This window comes from Megalops cyprinoides, chromosome 3 (assembly GCF_013368585.1).
Source record: "Megalops cyprinoides isolate fMegCyp1 chromosome 3, fMegCyp1.pri, whole genome shotgun sequence".
NCBI classification, from domain to species: Eukaryota; Metazoa; Chordata; class Actinopteri; order Elopiformes; family Megalopidae; genus Megalops; species Megalops cyprinoides.
Genome location: NC_050585.1, coordinates 15,318,932 through 15,340,663, shown reverse-complemented (window position 1 = coordinate 15,340,663; position 21,732 = coordinate 15,318,932). Strand labels below are relative to the sequence as shown.

Here is a 21,732-nt window from a genome sequence, read left to right as displayed (position 1 = left end):
ATGGACAATATTTCATATTTTACAATACTCAGTCTCTCAGAACCAAATGCAGTCAAGTCAGTTAAACATATATATTTTGCTTTCTGTCTAATTTTGTATATTTTGATAATTTCATGTAACCTGATTTTGATAATCATAATCATCCTGGAGAAAACCCTCCATGAGCCCATGTACATATTCCTGTGTAATCTGTGTATTAACGGACTTTATGGAACTGCTGGTTTTTACCCTAAATTTCTGTCTGATTTAATTTCTGACTCTCATTTGACTTCTTACAGTGGATGTTCTCTGCAAGCTTTTGTGATTTACTCCTCTGTTATGTGTGAGTTTACAACATTATCAGTGATGGCATATGACAGGTATGTGGCAATATGCAGGCCATTAGACTATCACTCTGTTATGACAAACAGCACTCTTGTAAAATTGCTTGTGTTCTCCTGGCTTTGTCCTACTTTTTGTATGGGTACTGCAATTATTTTAACTAGCCGGTTGCGATTATGTGGTTCCCACATTGACAAACTCTATTGTGATAATTGGTCAATGGTGAAGCTGTCTTGTGAACCCACAATCATTAATAATCTTTTTGGAATCATTGTTATCCTTATGTATGTTTTCCTTGTAATTCTCATTATTTGTTCTTATAGTAAATTGATTGTTGATTGCATGAAATCCATTGAAAGCAAAAACAAATTTCTGCATACCTGTTTGCCTCATCTGCTCTCCTTATTAAATTTCACAATTGCTCTACTTTTTGACACAATGTACACACGATTTGGATCAATGGATCTCCCACAGACTCTACGTGATTTCTTGGCTTTAGAATTTCTGGTAATTCCACCTGTTTTCAATCCTTTTATTTATGGGTTAAAATTGACTGAAGTTCGTAAAAGAGCACTGAGAGCATTAATAAATTTCAAAGCAGCAAATTCTCTTTAATGACAAATTCCCTTTAATGCCATTTATTATTTCACATTATTAATACATGTCAAACTTGATTTTATTACACTATTATAATGACACTATTGTAAGCTCTACAAAAATATTGATATCATTTATGTACATAAATGACTGCTGTTTTCAGAGATGTTTCAGTAATGCTTTACATGGGCTGGGTCAAAGCTATGCAATTTGGCACAACCAAATCTCAAGAACAATAACCCACAGAAAATGTCAGACTGAAATCTCTTTGGTTTTGCTTTTCTTTTTGTTACCATAAATATTAAAATCTAATAAATGTGACAATATTTGTTCAAGAGGCAGTGTGTCTGTAAGTTTGCCTCCCAGAATACTGATTATATAAAGAGGTACAATCTTTTTTAACAATAAGCATCGGTTTTTAAAATGACAGCAAGAACCAATCATTCATCAGAATTTCATGTCAGAGATTCATCAGAACTACACCTCATCAATCTGACAATACTGAAGCTACATAATCAAATTAACCCCTAAAACACCTTACTGCCAGTCATGGAGATGGGGTGTTTCAAAATAGAAGAGGTTTTAAGGACGAGCTTTTATTTTGAACTTTGTTGGTGGGTCTTTCATTCTTCTCCTCAAATTTATTTTGCTTTAAGTAAATCCCCTGGATACAGTTATATGTAATACATGTTTATTCATATTAATGAATAAACTGAATATATTAATAAAATGAATGTATTAATCATGTTCACTAACAAAGCTCCTAGATCAGTGAGTGTGTGCATAACACCATTCAAGCCCCACCACAAGTTAGCTTGTGCAACCTGACTAGATAAGTGAAGCAAAGCACATTGCCATACATCAGTCACACGATCACAGAATCCAAAACATATTACAATACTACACATAAAATAAACAGCAAGTAATACAAATAATACAAGTAGCAGGTGTTAGGGGGTAGGGACTGAGGTGGAACCACGATGCAGTCTGAAGAGGTGGGTCTTCAGTCTGCATCAGAGGATACTTAAATCTTGAAACCAGAGTGATTAGTGCTGTCTGCTTAGCTAGCAAGAGAATCATTCATCATTCATGTAGAGTGATGAAGAGAAGTCGTTAAGAAGCCAATTCATGAATATGTTTGTCAATTTCAGGGAACTTATGCACCCACATATCTTTTAAATTGGGTGGTTTACTTTTGGCAAGATTTTTCCTGTGGGTGAGGAAGAGGGAACAGAAAGCGGTAATTGAAACTAAAATTGGAATGGAACTGAAACTGCAGTTGAGGATTTCACTTTATTTTACTTTCTAGTTTCTTTATTGTGCCTTTTATCCTTTTATTGACCATTGTGCTTGTGGCTTTTGTATTTGTTGCTTGCAAATGTACTGTTAATTGATCTCACCAGAATTCATTTAATGTAGGTCAAGTTCAGCTGCCATTGTTGATTGTTCCTTTTTCACAGCATGAGTGTATCCAAACTCTGTGTCTTTCTCTTTGGGGAAATAATATTCTGGAATAATAAAATAAAGACATTCTCAAGACTTTCAGCAGAGGACAATTGGAAACTGTAGACTTCTCTCCTCAAGTTCAGATTTCGTCTTCACAACACAAGATCACAAGATGGTAAGTGGCTATAATGTTATCAGTGGGGTGCTTTTTTTTAGCTGTTAGCCTACATGAGCCAAAAAAATCATATGTCTGTGGGCCACAGTGCTTCCACTGTTGGAGACCTTGTTTAACTATGAATAACCTCATAATATGTGCACGTTTCACAAATATTAACAATGTCTGAGCCAATCTGAATGTATGGTAGCTATCTAGAAGTAAATCCAGGAGACTTTGTTATAGTGATACTTAGCTAAAGCAAGTTTGCCTCATCACAGTGCAGGCTGACACACACACAATTCCCTGCCACCTCTCCCTTGGAGTGACAGCAAGGTAGACACATTTGCTAGCTAGCTTGCTACTTGCTTGCTTGGTACTCCCCCTGGTTCAGCTGAGTTGAACAATTCAACCTCATATCTACCCACACAAAGCAACTGCATAGTCAAAAAGAATTTGAATAAAATGTTTAGGTGGAAAATACTTTTTGTTCACTTGATAACAAAGTTGAAAGACAGCAAAATGATCAGCTGAATCATGTGTCACTGAAGTGTGAGTATGTGTAGAATGATACCTAACACAGAGGGGCGGGTAAGAGATATGTATTCAAATCAGTGTTCATGTACTGCTAAGCACTAGTGCTATCCAATTAAAATTGAATTACAAATGATTTGCTGAATTAAGGGGTTTTCCATTATATTTGAAATGGTCAGGCTCTTTTCCAACTACATAAAACTCCAAAAATATTCCTATGATACTCACAGGTGGAAAATATTCCAAGGTCATACTAATGTTCACATTTTGCAACCAATCAGCACACCCCTAATTATTATTACCATGTTTTGACGTATTCTTACATTAACTTGTGCAGACCATGAGGATTAGTTTTTGCACTTATTCTCTGCATAAATAAAAAAATATGCAGTATATGCATCCATGTAGGAGAGAATTTTTTTATGCACCCAATCATGTCTGGATTCTATATCTTCAGGGAGTAAGAGTAATTGACATGGTGTGTGATAACAGAGTATAAAAGAAGGGTTACAAGCATGCAGCTTTGGGATACTGGGACAGACATGTCTTTCTCACATCCTGTGTGCACAGTGTGCACAGGAACAAGTCAGAAGAGTTTTACTTTTACCATTCCTCGGAGTTGATATATTCAACAAATAGCCTTCAGTAAGATCAAAACAGAAAACCTTGTTCACATATCGGGTATATTTTTACTGCACGATGCATGTCTTGTTTATCATGGATACATAATGTACATGATTTCTCATAATTTTAAGTCATACATTTGTATGAATACATTGTTTCTCGTTAATGCTATTATCTTTGTCTAGGTTTGCAGTTGAAAGAAACAAGATTGCTGATGGACAATATATCCTACTTTACAGTATTCACTCTCTCAGAACCAAAAGCAACAAAGTCAGATAAACATATATATTTTGCTCTCTCTCTTATTTTGTATATTTTGATCATTTTTCTCAATCTGACTTTGATAGTGACAATCCTCCTGCAGAAAGCTCTCCATGAGCCCATGTATATCTTCCTGTGTAATCTGTGTATTAATGGACTGTTTGGAACAGCTGGGTTCTACCCTAAATTCCTGTCCGATTTACTGTCTGATACTTATGCGATCTCAGATGTTGGATGTTTTCTGCAGGTTTTTGTGATTTATGCCTCTGCTCTATGTGAATTTACAACATTAACTGTGATGTCTTATGACAGGTATGTGGCAATATGCAGGCCTTTGGATTATCACTCTGTTATGACAAACAACACTCTCATAAAATTGCTCCTGTTTTCCTGGCTATTACCTGTTTTCTCTGCATCTGTAGCACTCTTGTTAACAAACCGGTTGTCATTATGTGGATCCTACATTGATAAACTCTATTGTGACAACTGGTCCATAGTGAAGCTGTCTTGTGAACCAACTTTTATTAATAATATTTATGGATTCATCAATATATTCACATACTTGTCTCTTGTAGTTTTCATTATTTGTTCTTACTTTAAATTGATTGCTGCTTGTATAAAATCCATAGAGAGCAAAAACAAATTCATGCATACCTGCGTACCACATTTGCTCTCCTTAATTAATTTCACAGTTGCTTTACTTTTTGACACATTGTACACTCGATTTGAATCAAGGGATTTCCCACAGAGTCTACGCAATTTCTTGGTTTTAGAATTTCTAATAATCCCACCTATATTTAATCCTGTTATCTATGGATTAAAACTGGCAGAGGTTCGCAAAAGAGCCCTGAGTGTGTTTATAAAAGTGAATCACTCTAGGGTAAAAAATAGGTAGCAACTTACTGTTCTGTGTGACTCCTTAGATAACTTTTTAATCTTGATTTTAATATTTAACTATTTGTGTACTTAATTATTGTGCTGTGAAGAATTCTGTAATATGATCAAATGAATGGCAGGAAAACATTTAAAATGTAACCTGGTGGTTTGCAATTTGTTAAGACAATGATACATCCAGTTGATTACGTGTAAACTCTGCTGAGAAAACTGATGCACTGACTTATATACTATACTGACTCACACAGTATAGTGTACGCTTAGATTTATTTATCTTTATGTGGTCAAATGTCAGGCTTTTTTTTTTTTTTTTTTTTACGAGCACACAATTCACTGTCAGTTATTCATGTTATTGATGGGTGGGAAGGAATAATTGGAAAAAGGAACTATTCCATAAATCCTGATAGCCAAATGACAGAACAATACCATGGAAACATTTCTTTTTAGATCATTTGAATTTTTCATTTGTTTCATTTATGTGAATGTACATAAAATCCACAGAGAGTAAAAACAAATTTATGAATACCTGTGTGGCATATTTGGTCTCCTTAATTAATTTCACAGTTGCTTTTTGACACAATATACACACAATATAGAATAATGGATTTCCCACAGAGTCTACAAAATTTCTTGGTCTTAGAATTTCTAATAATTCCACCAATTTTCAACCCCTTTATCTTTGGATTAAAATAGGCAGAGGTTAGCAAAAGCCAGTTTGACTTGTATAAGTCAAACTGACTGACTACAGTGAAAAAAAGAGGTAGCAATTCACTGTTCTGTGTTCCTCATTAGCATCTTGACTGACTTTGTACAGTACTTGTGTACTTAATTGTATTGTAAATAATGTTTTGTACTGTGATCAAATGAATGGAAGTAAAGCATTTAAAAACTACCTTTGGCCATTTGTAGTTTAAGGCAATGATACATCCTGGTACATTACATTACATTATTGGCATTGAGCAGATGTTCTTATCCAGAGCAACTTACACAGGTTACAATTTTTACACCCATCTATACAGATGGATATTTACTAAGGCAACTGTGGATTAAGCACCTTGCCCAGGGGGACAATAGGGTGCCTCAGCAGGGAACTGAGCCAGCAACCTTTCGGTTATGAGCTCTCCTCCTCACCGCTGTGCTACATTACCACCCCCTGCCACCAGCTGCAGGCACTGCCCAGCCACTGCCTCCAGCTGAAGGCACACAAACTCTGTTGAGAAAACTGGTGCGCTGACATGACCATATACACAGTGCAGAGTTGGCACAGATGTACTGAACAATTTCAAGAGTCCCCAATGTCAGACTTCTCTGTTTTTAGCACACAATCCACCAATGGTGATTCATGTTATTGATGGATGGTAAGCAGCAATTCCATAAGCCTTAAATATCCAAAAAATGAACTATAACATGGAAACATTTCCTTTTGAAATCATGATTTATTTTGATTCATTTGTGTCATTTATTGGAAATATAAGTTATAAAAGGGACATTGTGCCCAACATACCTGGAAAGTGTTTTAAATGGCCTAGTTAGTAATATACAAACCACAGGTTATAGTCTGACATGGCTCAATCCACTGCTAATGCCTAAAAATGTGGGACAGGTCTGGTATCAATAACATTATAGAGTGGCCAGTCAGAACTTTCTCTGCCGTTGTTCCCAATCGTGGAATGAACTTCTTCCATTCTGCAAGTCCCTCACTATCATCAAGAAACATCTGAAGACACAGCTCTTCTGCGCTCACCTGAAACACTACCACATAAAGCAATTTCTTATGTCTTTTTATGTCTTTTTCTTATGTCTTCTTATGACTTTTTTCCTTTAAAAAAATTACGTTATGATTTAATGCACTCATATCCCTACCAGCTAGCTTGTACATTGCCTGGGTCAACTATTGAAACTTTGTCATGCAATGTTTCTAATATTGTTGACTCCTTATATGGGTTTTTGCTTGTGTTGTACCCTGCCTCACTTCTAGGTTGCTGTGGATAAAAGCATCTTGCAAGTGAATAAATGTAAATGTAAACCCAGACATCAAGCTCATCATATAAAGTTCAGTGATGGAAAGAGTACTGGGAAATACTGCTCAAATAGAAGTATACTGTTCATTAGAAAATATACTTGAGTGTAATTACAAGCACTTGACCTGAAAACTACTTCATTAAGGGTAAAAAAAGTATCTCATTAAAAACAACGTTTGCATGACATTTTTTGGAATCATTTACTATGATGTATAAATTACACAACTTTACATAATTTCCTTTGTGTTCCCCCAGCTGTCCTGTGCAACATTATGTGCATTCATCAAAAAGGAAGAACATACAAAATGTTTAGTTTGTTAACCATCTCACTGATATAGTTAGTAAGCCTACATGTTATTACAATTCTCTTGAATGTGGGGCATGATAGTATTATAGTGTAGCTAGCTGATAGTACCAAAGAATATAAAGAGGTAGGCAGTACATGAGCAACTAGCAAGTGACTAGCAAGTGGCTAGCAAACACCAATTGTATTTGTGAGTTCTTAGCTAACAGTACCACAAGCTAGGCTGGCAGGTTTGGCTTATACCATTTAGCTAAGTTTATGGGCATTTATTGTGATAGCAGCAAATGATTATCCTAGCATTGGCTAAGCCAATTAGTTGCCATTGTCATGGTACTGTTAACTAAATAGCTAGCAGCATTTAGCTTCCTTGCATCCTCTCAAACAATTATTTCCTAACAAAACTTTGGAAATCTATCACTTACATGTATCCTCAGCGTAAGGTAAGTATTGTATGCTAGCATCTCCATTCACACTACTTGCCTTTGTGTTTTGCAAATTCAATAGTTTGTGCAGGTGCAGTCAGGGATGTTCAGCCTCTCAGCACCTGGTAGTGGCCTTCCCCATGTCCTCCATTACCATTATGCCATATCTGTGTAAAACAGTCTTTAATCAACCACTGAAGAAAAAACTAATCACTCATTTTTTGTGGAATTTTGATTTGATTAGCTACTGACTTGCTACAATGACTGGTAGATGATTTAGCCAGTGGTGTGGCTCCAGTTATTTTCTGCTCAGAACTGGTGATATGATATGAACCAATGTGCGCAGCATTGTTTTGGATGCACTGCTTAGGGAGGGATATTGAAATAAAAAGTAGCATCTTTTATTCAAAATGTACACAAGTAAAAGTACTCTCATTTAAAAACACAAGATAAGTACTATTTGTTCAATGAAATACTAAAATACAAAAATGACAGTACTTATAATACATTGCTTTACACCTCTGATAAAGTCTTTAATGAAATGTTCCACGCGTCTGTCACAGGTTCACAACTTGTCTCTGCCATAAAGTGCCTGTCACACTCTCAGAATCTTCTTCCTTTAACTTGCACTAATGCAGAAGTAATAAAATATTAAGTTAGGGTCGACACTGTTTCAGTTTAAAAAAAGTTTGCAACAGCAAATACAACCTGCTCTCCCCTACCTTTCCCTATTATTCCACTCTACAGCTGCTTCCTTGGTGTCAGATGGTCGCGGAAAGGAGCAGCATTCATAACTTATTACATGAGTTTGCTGGTTTTCCCTAAGAGGCCACTGTTGTTGTACCCTTAGGCAAGTTACTTAACCTGAGGCACCTCTGTAAAAATATTCATCTGTATACTCTGAATGGAAAACATGTAACACTGGTAGGCTTTGTATAGCAAATTGCTCTGGATGAGAGCATCTGCTAAGCAATATGTACTTTAATGTACTTTAATTACCCATCACCTGGTCCAAATGCCTTCCACAACCTACTGGTCAAAACTGACATTAAAGAGATATGTTCAGAGTATTTTAACTTTAATAATAATAATAATAATAATAATAATAATAATCGTCATCATCATCATAATTATGAATTGACTGACATTTCTAGATTAACTTGTGCAAAACATGAGGGACAGTAAGGCTTTATGCCCCATTTGAATAAAAAAAGACATGTAGCCATGCCAATGGGAAGGGATGCATATTTTATTTTTAACTTGCTCAGTTGTGTCTGGAGGATCAAGGACCTTCAGGGATAGCAGCGTAACTGACATGAAAACTGAGAGTATAAAAGAAGAGATACAGCATCCAACCATTGAAGAGCAGAGTGGACAGTTTCCAGCAGAAACTGGAGTCACCCTCATCTGTGTGGACAGGAAAGAGTCAGAGGAAGGAGTTTACTCTCAGCAGTTTGTAGCCATAGTTAAGACCAAAGGATAAAGCTTTCTTCACATAGTTGGTAAATGTAAACAGCATGATGCATAATTTGTTTATCATAGACAATTTATATTTGTGATTTTCCATTATGTTATATCCTACACCCATATTTTTATTATTATTTTCTAATAACATGTCTTTTTCTGTCTAGGTTTTGTGTGAGAAGAAACAAGATCACTTATGGAGAATATATCCTACTTTACAATATTCACTCTCACAGAACCAAAAGCAACAAAGTCAGATAAACATATATATTTTGCTCTCTCTCTTATTTTGTATATTTTGATCATTTTTCTCAATCTGACTTTGATAGTGACAATCCTCCTGCAGAAAGCTCTTCATGAGCCCATGTATATCTTCCTGTGTAATCTGTGTATTAATGGACTGTTTGGAACAGCTGGTTTTTACCCTAAATTCCTCTCTGATTTATTTTGTGATACGTATGTGATCTCATATGTTGGATGTTCTCTGCAAGCTTTTGTGATTTATTGCTCTGTTATGTGTGAGTTTACAACATTAACTGTGATGTCCTATGACAGGTATGTGGCAATATGCAGACCTTTGGACTACCGCTCTGTTATGTCAAACAGCACTCTGGTAAAATTACTTCTGTTTTCCTGGCTTTTTCCAGCGCTATCTATGTCTGTCTTACTTGTGTTATCAAATCGGTTGCCATTATGTGGATCCCACATCGATAAACTCTATTGTGATAATTGGTCCATAGTGAAGCTGTCTTGTGAACCCACAATAATTAATAACATTTTTGGCTTCATAATTATTCTTGCATACTTTTGTCTTGTGATTTTTATTATTTGTTCTTACTTTAAATTGATTGCTGCTTGTATAAAATCCATAGAAAACAAAAACAAATTTATGCAAACATGCTTGCCCCATTTGCTCTCCTTAATTAATTTCACGGTTGCTTTACTTTTTGACACAATGTTTGCTCGATATGGATCAAGGGATTTCCCGCAGAGTCTACAAAATTTTCTGGTTTTAGAATTTCTAATAATCCCACCAATTTTCAATCCCTTTATCTATGGATTAAAACTGGCAGAGGTTCGCAAAAGAGCCCTGAGTGTGTTTATAAAAGTCAAAGTGGCTGACTCCAGTGAAAAAAAGAGGTAGCAATTTACTGTTCTGTGTGCCTCATTAGAATATTTTTTGTACAGTACGCTGTGTACGTTGTTGTATTATAAATAACATTTTGTAATGTGATTAAAAGACTGACAGAAAAGCATTTAAAACTAACTTTGTGGTCTGTATTTTGTTGTTTAAGGCAGTGGCACATCCAGCTGAAGGCATGCAAACTCTGTTGAGAAATCTGGCGCACTGACATGACAATTTATACAGTGTAGAGTCTGCATAGATGAATGATGAATGATTTTAACATTCTCTAATGTCAGACTTCTTTGTTTTTATTACACAATCCACCATCAATTATTCATGTTAGTGATGGGTGGGAAGGAGTAATCCCATAAACCTTACATAAACCAAAAAAGAACAATGACACAGAAAGATTTTAAATCATCATTTTGAAATTTTTATTTGTGCCATTCATTGGAATGGGGTATGTGTGCATGCCCCTGCTTTTGGATACAGGGGCTAAAATTTCCCTTCTAAATTTAGCAACCCACAATCCCTTGTTCAGCAGTATGGTGTAGTGGTGAGAAGCACCACCTGTAACATTATGGAGATGTGCTCAGAGTATTTTTTGGTCGTGACCTTTTGCTTCCCTTCTTCCTCCCATTGAATGAATGTCTTACAGCTACATATGTGTTTGTATATAAAACGGTTAATTCCGATCTATTGTTCCTATTTGTCCAATTACATTCCCTGATGTACCACTGGTAAATGAAATTTTTGTACATCGTCTGAATAGCATTGCACATTATAAAATCATTGTTTGATGAGCATAATGCTAATGTTAGCTAGTTACAAAAATGAGACAACAGGCCAGATTTGTCGAATTTTATTGATTAAATTAAACATTTGCATTATGCCTAAAAACACCCATAGCTATGCCAATGGCATTCATAGATTAACTGGTAGCTAGGTAGCAAATCCCAGCTAGGCTGCATGCCAGGGAAGTAATGTAACATTAGAATGAGCGGCCACAAGGTACAGCACTCACTACAAAGCCAGAGGTAACCATCAATTGAGAGCAGGAACCCATGGAGTATTTTGTCTGTCTGAAACTAAATGGGTGCATCCTCTGTTGCAAAAACAGAGACCAGTTTCCTGGACACTTACAGTATGTCAGTAACGTTAACTGTACTGTGAATGGTTGTGTAAGAATTAATGACTACAACAAAATGAACAACATTAACATGAAATAAATCACAATGTTTTTAAACCTCTGCTTGTTAGCCGGCTTGTTTAGTAGGTAGCTAGTGAATTTGGCAGCACCATTAGAGAAGGTTTGGAATGGGATTGTAGCAGCACTTTCACAAGAAGCTCAGTTACTACTTTCAATGACAGAATGATGTTTTATATAATTCATAAAATGTACATTCCGTCTCTCTTCATACTTTTTGTTTCTACATAGCAAAAATAATTTGAAGTCCATTTTATAAAAGCATAATAGCTCCCAAACCCATGGAATACCATGAATAGTGGCATGGCTAGGGAGTTGTAGGCACTCCTCTTTGTAACATGTTAAACAACAACCCCTATCCGTGCCAATATTCATGATATATCTTGGGTTTTCATGCTATAATGCTTTAATGTGTGTATTACTTATGCATTATATTTATTATTAGTAGCATTAGTAGTTCTATTATTATTATTATTATTATAGGTGTGGACTGATTACCATTTCTGCATTAACTTGTGCAAAACATCAGGGGCATCCTGCCTTCTGCATTTATGCTTTACTTGAACCACAAAACATAGCCATGCTATGACCCATATTTTTTATGCACTCATTAAGTTATGTCTGGGGGATCTTGGGTCTTCAGGGACAGCAGTGTTACTGACATGAACATTGAGAGTATAAAAGAAGAGATACAACAATGAAACTTTGCAGTACTAGACAGACATATCTTTTTTCAGTTTCCACTACAGACTGGAGTCATCATCATCAGTGAGGACAGGAAAGAGTCAGAGGAAAGAATTTACTCTTAGCTGTCTACAATCTTAAGTAAGACCAAAGAAGAAACCTTTCACATCATTGGTAAATATACTGCATGATGAATAATTTGTTTACCATAGAAAATTCATATTCATGATTTTCCATTGCTTTAAATACAGCTATATGATTTCTTTTGCTAATATGTCTTTTATCTGTCTAGGTTTGATGCCTGAAGAAATAAGATCACTTATGGAGAATATATCCTACTTTACAGTATTAACTCTCACAGAACCAAAAGCAGCAAACACAGATAAACATATATATTTTGCTCTCTCTCTTATTTTGTATATTTTGATCATTTTGCTCAATCTGATTTTGATAGTGACAATCCTCCTGGAGAAGGCTCTTCATGAGCCCATGTATATCTTCCTGTGTAATCTGTGTATTAATGGGCTGTTTGGAACAGCTGGGTTCTACCCTAAATTCCTTTCTGATTTATTGTGTGACACGTATGTAATCTCATATGTTGGATGTTCTGTGCAAGCTTTTGTGATTTATGCTTCCGTTATGTGTGAGTGTACAACATTAACAGTGATGTCCTACGACAGGTATGTGGCAATATGCAGACCATTAGACTATCATTCTATTATGACAAATGACACTCTTGTAAAATTGCTGCTGCTTTCCTGGATTTTTCCTGCTTTGTCTATGTCTGCAGCAATTGTGTTATCAAACAGGTTGCCATTATGTGGATCCCATATTGACAAACTCTACTGTGACAATTGGTCCATAGTGAAGCTGTCTTGTGAATCCACAATAATTAATAATATTTATGGCTTCATAATTATTCTTGCATACTTTTGTCTTGTAGTTTTCATTGCTTGTTCTTACTTTAAATTGATTGCTGCTTGTATAAAATCCATAGAGAGCAAAAACAAATTCATGCATACCTGTGTGCCACATTTTCTCTCCTTAATTAATTTCACGGTTGCTTTACTTTTTGATACAATGTACACTCGATATGGATCAAGGGATTTCCCACAAGGTTTGCAAAATTTTCTGGTTTTAGAATTTCTAATAATCCCACCTATTTTTAATCCTGTTATCTATGGATTAAAATTGGCAGAGGTTCGCAAAAGAGCTCTGGGTGTGTTTATAAAATCAAAGTGACTGACTCTAGGGTTAAAAAGAGACAGCAAATCATTATCTTCACTTATTTTATACAGTGTTAATGTGATTGATTGTGTTGTAAATACAATTTGTAATGTGATCGAATGAATGGCAGAAAAGCATTTAAAACGATCTTGGTGGTCAGCACTTTGTTGTTTTAACGCAAATAATACATCCCTTTGAAGGCACAAAAACCCTTTTGCGAAAACTGGTACACTGACATGACTATTTCACAATGAAGAGTCTAGATGTACTGAACAGCTTTTCAATTCTAAAATGACAAACTTCTTTGTTTTAGCACATCCATCATCAATTATTAATGTTATTTATGGGTTGGATAGTATGATTCCATAAAACCTTACATAACCAAAAGACATGAGAGCATGAGAATATTTTCTTCATTGCAATTGTTTGATCATCCCTATGGCAAAGCAGTGATGAATGTCATCACTGCTTTGCCATACCTGCCCACCACCTGCTCCACATGCCCTCCACAACCCATTGTGGCTAAGGCCAAAAACCCTGACATTGTGGAGATGTATTATCATTTCCATTATTATTATATCCACTCCCCCTTGCTTATCCAAAGTCTTGGAATAAGCAGAGTATAATAGACTAATGAGCTTCTTTTCCCATAATAAATTTCTATGGATTTACAGAAAAATCATTCACCTGAATATCGAAAGCATTAGTCAACAATGAATTCACCCTTGTTGTTTTTATTGACTTTGACACTGTCAACCATGAAATATTGGTTTAAAATGACCATGCTCAGTTCAATTTAATTCAGTTAATTGCTGGCAATTGACAGATTTTTTAGCAGTCATTTGTCTAACATAAAACATGTCAAAACAAATATGTCTGTTGGAATATAACTGAGTCCTCCTATATGAATGCACAACCTTTGGATTTCCTCAGGGATCCATACTTGATCCATTGTTATTATTTTTTTTATCAACATTGGTGATCTTCACCCTGAGTCAAAACATATATTCTTCATCCTGTTTGCTGATGACTCCAATATCTTTTTGGCACACAAAATAGCCAGATTTTAATATTTCTAATAATCTCCAACTAATCTCCAACAAAAATTGGTTTAAAGCCAATAAGCTATCATTCAGCATCAAAAAGTACATCCTATTTCCTACATCCCAAACATCTGCAAAAAACATCTATATATGTAACGTAATTAACGTAACCTATATATGTAATGTAAATTTACAAAATTGTTAGGTGAAGAAAGATTTCCTTCCAGACTGTTTTCATAACCAGATACTCAAGTTATTTTATTCTGCATTCTACAGGACAACCCATGGACAATATTCAATAAAATACAGAGAACCATTCTTCTTGAATAATTTACCCAGCCATTTGAATTTGGTTCCTTCAAAAAACATTTGCAAAAATCCATCATGGACCAGTTCCAGCAATTTCTGAAATCTCTGTAGCTCACTTAATCATTACATTATCTTTCTAGTCATTATGTAATCTGTTTATGTACAATTTTCATTTTTAATCTTGGTTGTTTCTGATCATAGTGTGTGGCTCAGTGTATAAACCCATTTTGGGTTTCTTCCCTCACCCTGCAAATGTATATTATCTTTAATCATATCTGTCTTGTTTCACCACTTCTTTCTCTTTCTGTGTGCAAACTAAATAAGGTATTTAATACTGAAATGAAAAACAATTCATATTAATATTTAACACCATTTTGCATAAATGTTTTAAAGTCTCTTAAAAATAAGTACTTACTAATTTCAGAATTTGTTCAATATAAGAAAAAGGCAGTTTTCCGGGTCTGAATAGGCCCTGGAACAAAGGAAATACTGAGGAGAGAGTAGCTGGTAAGAGCAAGACATGAAAGAAGTCAACATAGGTACAATGGGAGTTTACCAAGTATCGCCTATATAAAAACATAATGTTGCTGGCTACAAATGGACAGCAAGGTCTAGCCTACTGTTTGATATAAATGACAATGATGCTTTAACGATTTTACATTTGTAATGAATTGTAATGACGTGTGATAGGCTCACTCAGGCTTCTGTAGAACTGAGGGCAGAGCATGTACATACCATCACCATCAATAACATTTTTGTCATATTTTGTCAGTAACAGACAAAAACATACTTTGAACAAGGCTATAGGAAAAGCAATATTTGTTTTGAAAGCTACATTTAATTTCGAGTTTCTTCACAAGATTATCAGTTTGTTTCATGGGTGAGCTTACGGTCCAGCCATACACCTAAGTATTTGTAAAAGGACACCCATTTGATCGGTGTACCCCCTGACATGAGAATGCTGAGGCCAGTCAAATTTGGGTTTTTGTGCATCTGAGACTAAGTTAAGATAATGTAGAAAATGTTTTGTTGATTGTATAGCTTCTCCTAAATGACTTCTAAAAACAGAGAACAGAACAGGAGCCAGAATGAAGCCTAGAGGAACACCTCCTCTGATCTCAAGAAAGCTTGATTTATGACCCTCTGTATTAACAAAATTGGATATTACTTATAAGATAGCTGCTGAACCAACTAATAACCCTATCAAAATCTATACTAGTGTGTCTAGTTAAAAACAGTTCATGGTCATTTACTTTTGAAATACTTTTGAAAAATCATCAAAGAAAGCAGCCCAGTGTTTTTTCATTAAAGGCATTTATATCAGAATCAGAATCAGAATCTGAATTTCTTTATTGTCATTGTAACATGTACAACGAAATTTGAGTGCAATCCTCAACAGTGCAAACATCAATAAAAAAACTAGTAAAATAATCTATAAAAATAATTTAAAAGTAGACTATAAAAAAGTAAAAAAGGTAGAACACAAGTAAAAGCACCCAGACATATCTACACTGAAAAATTGCACAGATCCCTTGTTGCTTGCTGCCACCCGAGCTGCTGTTATGGTGCTATCTTCAGGGATAGCAGTGTTACTGACATGTGAAAACCGAGGGTATAAAAGAAGAGATACAGTTTCCAAACGTCGGAGTACAAGATAGACAGCTTTCTCACAGCATCCAGGAGAAACTGGGGTCACCTCATCAGTGTGGACAGGAAGGAGTCAGAAGGAGTTGTCTTTGCTGACTCTAACCACAATTAAGACCAAAGCAGAAAACCTTCACATAGTTGGTAAATATGCACTGCAAGATGCATTATTTATTTATTTATTTTTTTATGTGTGAGTGTGCGATCAGTTGTTTTTGGTGATTATTCAGACAAAGGAGATGCAGATAATGAAAGTTCGTGTGAAAAACACATGGTAATGTACAGAGACCACGCAGTAGCATAGAAAGGAGCAAAAGTAGAATACCAGAATACTGAACGTTGTGCAACAAAAATTCAGTGATAGCAGCGACCAACAATGCCCATGCCTTCAAATTCTGCACCCATATGATTTCTTTGCTTCTTGTATCTGTCTTTTTCTGTCTAGGTTTGTTGGGTGGAGAAAGAAGATCAGTTATGGACAATTCATCCTTCTTTATCATATTCACTCTCACAGAACCAAAAGCAGCAAAGTCAGATAAACATATATATTTTGCTCTCTCTCTTATTTTGTACCTTCTGATTATTATACTCAATCTGATTTTGATAGTGACAATCCTCCTGGAGAAATCCCTCCATGAGCCCATGTATATCTTCCTGTGTAATCTGTGTATTAATGGACTGTTTGGAACAGCTGGTTTTTACCCTAAATTCCTCTCTAATTTATTTTGTGATATGTATGTGATCTCGTATGTTGGATGTTCTCTGCAAGCTTTTGTGATTTATTGCTCTGTTATGTGTGAGTTTACAACATTAACTGTGATGTCCTATGACAGGTATGTGGCAATATGCAAACCGTTAGACTATCACTCTGTTATGACAAACAGCACTCTCATTATATTACTCCTGTTTTCCTGGCTTTTCCCTGCTTTCTCTATGTCTACCTTACTTGTGTTATCAAACCGGTTGCCATTATGTGGATCCCACATCGACAAACTCTATTGTGACAACTGGTCAATAGTAAAGCTTTCTTGTGATCCAGTTACAATTAATAACATTTATGGATTAATAATTATTCTTATATACTTTTGTCTTGTTATTTTCATTATTTCTTCTTACTGCAAATTGATTTCTGCTTGCACAAAATCCATAGAGAACAAAAACAAATTTATGCATACTTGTTTGCCACATTTGCTCTCCTTAGTTAATTTTACAGTTGCTTTATTTTTTGATTCAATGGACACTCGATATGGATCAAAGGATTTCCCACAAAGTCTACGCAATTTCATGATCTTGGAATATTTGATAATTCCACCTATTTTCAACCCTGTTATCTATGGATTAAAATTGACAGAGGTTCGCAAAAGAGCTCTTAGTGTGTTTATAAGAGTCAAAGTGACTGACTCTAGTGTAAAAAAGAGGTAGCAAATAACTGTTTTATGTGCCCGATTAGAACTGGAGTTATAGTCTACAGTGTGTATGTCCTTTACTGTATTATAAATATAAGTGCTCTAATACAACCAACTGAATGCTACCAAAGCATTTAAATCCTGGAAATTTATTTTTCAAGTACAATCTCTCATGTTCGTCTTTTTAGACCAATTTTGGAATGTGGTAGGGGGGCCCTGTCTAACAAGCATGCCATTTAGTGGAGTAATTCTGATTGGCACATCTATTCCAAACTCTGACCCCTCTGACTCCATGTGTTCTTTTTCTTCACCACCAACCCCTGACAATACATATATGATATGGAGCTCCAGACAAAGATTCGGGAGGAGAATTTTCAGAGAATCCCAAAGCAATTAACAAAACCTAAACACACCAGTCCCATCCACAACTGTAAAATCCCCGCTTCCTTTCCGCATCAGCTGTTCACAGCATCCCTCCTCCAGCCAATCTTCTCCTTACGCTTCCCTGTCGAAAATGTCCAAACGGTGGGTCGGCAACCTTGGCCCATGACCATATGTGATCCCTTTGGACTCCAAGCCAAATAGAAGTACCGCTATAACCACTTCAATCACAACTTCCACAGTTTCAGTTTCGTAAAATAAGCTTAATCAATGCAAAGACAAGGAGGAATCGGATACATCTTACAAAACAATACAGGTCAAACTGAAACCATCATAAGACAGATGTTCCTTACTAACTGATGTAATGGGATAATAGATATTAAACTAAAAGTGTCAGCTGACATTGTCATTGCCAAAATTATTTAAACGTGTTGAAACTTGTCAACAAGTTGTCAAACCTTGTCAAAAGCTGCCAAATTGGCATTTTAGTTTACTTACTAGTTACTTAACTAACACCTAGCTACAAGTAGCTGGCTCAGACAGTTTTCAGGAAAAACATTTGTCAGATAAATGTTAGTCATGCTATCATGTAGCTAAATGACGATGCACATTTAAGGAGGGCAAAGGGTTCATTGATCTTATAAATGTGTTCTGGCAATCTCTTTGGCTAGGACAAATGCACACTTATAGCAGACCTAGAGGAACAAGGTCAATAATTACCTTTAATTAAATTTAAGATTGATATTTCATTGTAATTTGCAGCTTTATTTGTTTATTTGTCAGCAAAAGTCAGAGATCAGTTATGGTTGAGATCCATATTTAACTATACATATTTTCCTCTATTAAGCATCATTACTGTGGCACTGCTGAACACCCAGCTGTAGCTATACAAAAGGAATGAATTAGGCTAATACCATTTTTAAAACATGTTCCACATGTTTTTGGTTGTTTGGTTTTTTTTTTTTTTTTTTTTTGCTAGTATTCAGAGAAATCTTACTAAAGTGATCTTAGAAATTTAGCAATTTAATCAATTTGAATCCTTCTTTTCTCTCTACCTAAACAATATATGTAACTGTATGCATATTTTATGTTAAATCACCATGAAAAATCTCACAAGCACTATGTAAATCTGCTGTTCATTCTGTAAAACATTGATACCAAGCCCCCTGCCTAACTACATGCTATCACCAAATGATCACATTGCACTAGCCATGGACAATGTTTCCTGCTTCAGCATTACGTTGAGCTGTGGTGTGTATTTTTGTATTAAAATGATTATTTAAAATTTAAACTTTAAACCGTTTTCCCTGCAAGTAACAAAATCATGAGGGAATTTAATGTACTCCTACTGCTACTAAATAATTGTTTACCGGTCTTGCAAAACACATGGGGTACATTACACCTACTGCATGCTGGTTGAACCAAAACAAAAATATAAAAAGAATCAATGCCTTAGAGAACCAACTTTTATGCAATTAAGTTGGGTCCAAAGAGTCCTGGCTAAAAGAAATATTTGAGTAAACAGCTGAAGAGTGAAGATCATGAGAGCAGAGAGTATAAAAGCAGAGATAGAGCATACAAGCTTGGGAGTACAGGACAGGGATGCGTCTCTCAGAGCTTCCAGTAAAGACTGGAATCACCCCTACCCTTTTGGACAAGAACAGGTAACAAACCAACAAGATGTGATATGGTTATAATACTCCCTGAGAGACAGGCTGCATTTAACGGCAAACATTTTATCTAAAACTGAATTAGATTAGGAGACATAGTATAAATGACATTTTTCATTGTTATGTGTACCAGGTGCACAATCTTGAAAAATAGTTTATGTGCAGCAGCAAACTAATTATACACATGTGGAAACATATTTGTAAATGGGTACTTTGCATAATCTGTAGAATAGACTATTGTACATTTTCAGGAAACCTCAAAGTTCAACACCCTTGTGAACACATTTGCTTACAATGTGAGTATTTTTTTTGTCTAGGTTTGCTGTTGAAAGAAAGAAGACATTTATGGACAATATGTCTTATTTTAAATTATTCACTCTGTCAGAGCTCAAAGAATCAAAGTCAGATAAAACAATGTATTTTGTTCTCTCTTTTTCTGTATATGTTTTAATAATTGTATTGAATGTGCTTTTGATAGTGACAATTATGCTGGAAAAAACCCTCCATGAGCCCATGTATATTTTTGTGTGTAATCAGTGTATTAATGGATTGTTTGGAACAACTGGTTTCTACCCCAAATTCCTATCAAATGTGATCCATGACTCCCATGTGATCACATATACAGAATGCTTTTTGCAAATTTTTATGATTTACACTTATGTTCAGTGTGACTGTACAACATTAACTGTGATGGCTTACGACAGGTATGTGGCAATCTGCAGACCCTTAGACTATCACTCTATTATGACTAACAGCACTCTTGTAAAATTACTTATCTTTTCCTGGCTTTTCCCTTCTTTCTCTACATTAGCAGTACTTCTGTTAACATACCGGTTGTCATTATGTGGATCCCACATTGACAAATTATATTGTGATAACTGGTCTATAGTGAGGCTGTCTTGTGAACCTACAATCATTAATAATATATATGGATTGGTTATGATATCCATATACATGTGTTTTGTTGTTGTCATTATTTGCTCGTATATTAAATTGGTAGTAGCCTTTATAAAATCCACAGAAAGCAAAAAAAAGTTTATGCACACCTGTCTACCACATTTGGTCACCATGATTAACTTTGCATGTGCTTTATTTTTTGATACACTTAACAACCGATTTCAATCACAGGACATCCCGCGGAGTGTGCGCAATTTCTTGGCATTAGAGTTTTTGATAATCCCACCTATTTTCAATCCTTTTGTCTATGGACTAAAACTGACTGAACTTCGCAAAAGAATTCTGAGAATGTTTATCAAAGTCAAAGTGGGAGACCCCCATTACAGTCTAAACATGGCAAAATAATGTTCCAATTCATGTGGGTAAGTTTGAAATTTTAATTTGCCACATATTTTTTCCATTTGTGTGTGGTAAAGAGAAAGTGTTAATGTAACCTAATAAATGGACAGAAACCTTGTCCTGGTGGCCTGCTTTTCTGTTCGGATGAATGATATTTTTGTTACGTGCTACACCATTGGGCAAAGTTGTGTGGTTTTCATTAAGCGTTCAAGGCTTTTAGGTTCATGCCAAGAAGATTATCAAGTGTTAGCAATCAATTTGATGGTGCTGGGCAGGCCTAAAAATGGGCCTGCACACACACCATGGTAGCACCGCCAGTCACGTCCCTTACTGCGCGGGGACACCGCCCCGATCCGCCACCTGCCCAGCCTGGGGCTCTGCTGCTCCGCCGCTCTCCAGCCTCTCTTCCCGTCTCCTTTCCCAGCCGGCCTCCATTGTATCGCCTGCTCTGTGCGTCACTCCAGGAAGGGGTCCAGGAAACTTATCACTAACAAAATATTTGCAAAGCAAAAAGAAACCCGGCCAAAAACATCAAAGAAAACCGAAACCAAAAATTAACCAAAAAGAAGCAATGAAAAATAATCAAACGGAACAAAAATAATTTCCCCAGTAAAACCAGCTAGCAGAGCCTTCCTTATGTATGTGATCTCGTATGTTGGATGTTCCTTGCAAGCTTTTGTGATTTATTGCTCTGTTA

The 21,732-nt window shown here is 35.7% G+C and overlaps 6 protein-coding genes across 6 annotated transcripts; all 6 read left to right on the top strand.

Annotated features, from left to right (window-relative positions):
- On the top strand, nt 1–936 carry LOC118774152 (olfactory receptor 1468-like). Its single transcript, XM_036523308.1, has one exon. The coding sequence runs from the start codon at nt 1–3 to the stop codon at nt 934–936; it is 936 nt and encodes a 311-aa protein (XP_036379201.1).
- A 2,954-nt stretch (nt 937–3,890) lies between these two features.
- On the top strand, nt 3,891–4,832 carry LOC118774151 (olfactory receptor 52E8-like). Its single transcript, XM_036523307.1, has one exon. The coding sequence runs from the start codon at nt 3,891–3,893 to the stop codon at nt 4,830–4,832; it is 942 nt and encodes a 313-aa protein (XP_036379200.1).
- Nucleotides 4,833–9,238: 4,406 nt separating this feature from the next.
- Nucleotides 9,239–10,186, top strand: LOC118774150 (olfactory receptor 1496-like). Its single transcript, XM_036523306.1, has one exon. It carries the CDS (start codon nt 9,239–9,241, stop codon nt 10,184–10,186), a length of 948 nt encoding a protein of 315 aa, XP_036379199.1.
- A 2,194-nt stretch (nt 10,187–12,380) lies between these two features.
- On the top strand, nt 12,381–13,301 carry LOC118775506 (olfactory receptor 6N1-like). The gene has a single exon (XM_036525460.1). The coding sequence runs from the start codon at nt 12,381–12,383 to the stop codon at nt 13,299–13,301; it is 921 nt and encodes a 306-aa protein (XP_036381353.1).
- A 3,455-nt stretch (nt 13,302–16,756) lies between these two features.
- Nucleotides 16,757–17,704, top strand: LOC118774148 (olfactory receptor 52E4-like). The gene has a single exon (XM_036523305.1). It carries the CDS (start codon nt 16,757–16,759, stop codon nt 17,702–17,704), a length of 948 nt encoding a protein of 315 aa, XP_036379198.1.
- Nucleotides 17,705–20,084: 2,380 nt separating this feature from the next.
- On the top strand, nt 20,085–21,041 carry LOC118774147 (olfactory receptor 52J3-like). The gene has a single exon (XM_036523304.1). The coding sequence runs from the start codon at nt 20,085–20,087 to the stop codon at nt 21,039–21,041; it is 957 nt and encodes a 318-aa protein (XP_036379197.1).
- Nucleotides 21,042–21,732: the final 691 nt, after the last annotated feature.

Excerpts from the sequence above, each read along its gene's own strand:
- LOC118774152 (XM_036523308.1), top strand. The coding sequence starts at position 1 with ATGGACAATATTTCATATTTTACAATACTCAGTCTCTCAGAACCAAAT.
- LOC118774151 (XM_036523307.1), top strand. The coding sequence starts at position 3,891 with ATGGACAATATATCCTACTTTACAGTATTCACTCTCTCAGAACCAAAA.
- LOC118774150 (XM_036523306.1), top strand. The coding sequence starts at position 9,239 with ATGGAGAATATATCCTACTTTACAATATTCACTCTCACAGAACCAAAA.
- LOC118775506 (XM_036525460.1), top strand. The coding sequence starts at position 12,381 with ATGGAGAATATATCCTACTTTACAGTATTAACTCTCACAGAACCAAAA.
- LOC118774148 (XM_036523305.1), top strand. The coding sequence starts at position 16,757 with ATGGACAATTCATCCTTCTTTATCATATTCACTCTCACAGAACCAAAA.
- LOC118774147 (XM_036523304.1), top strand. The coding sequence starts at position 20,085 with ATGGACAATATGTCTTATTTTAAATTATTCACTCTGTCAGAGCTCAAA.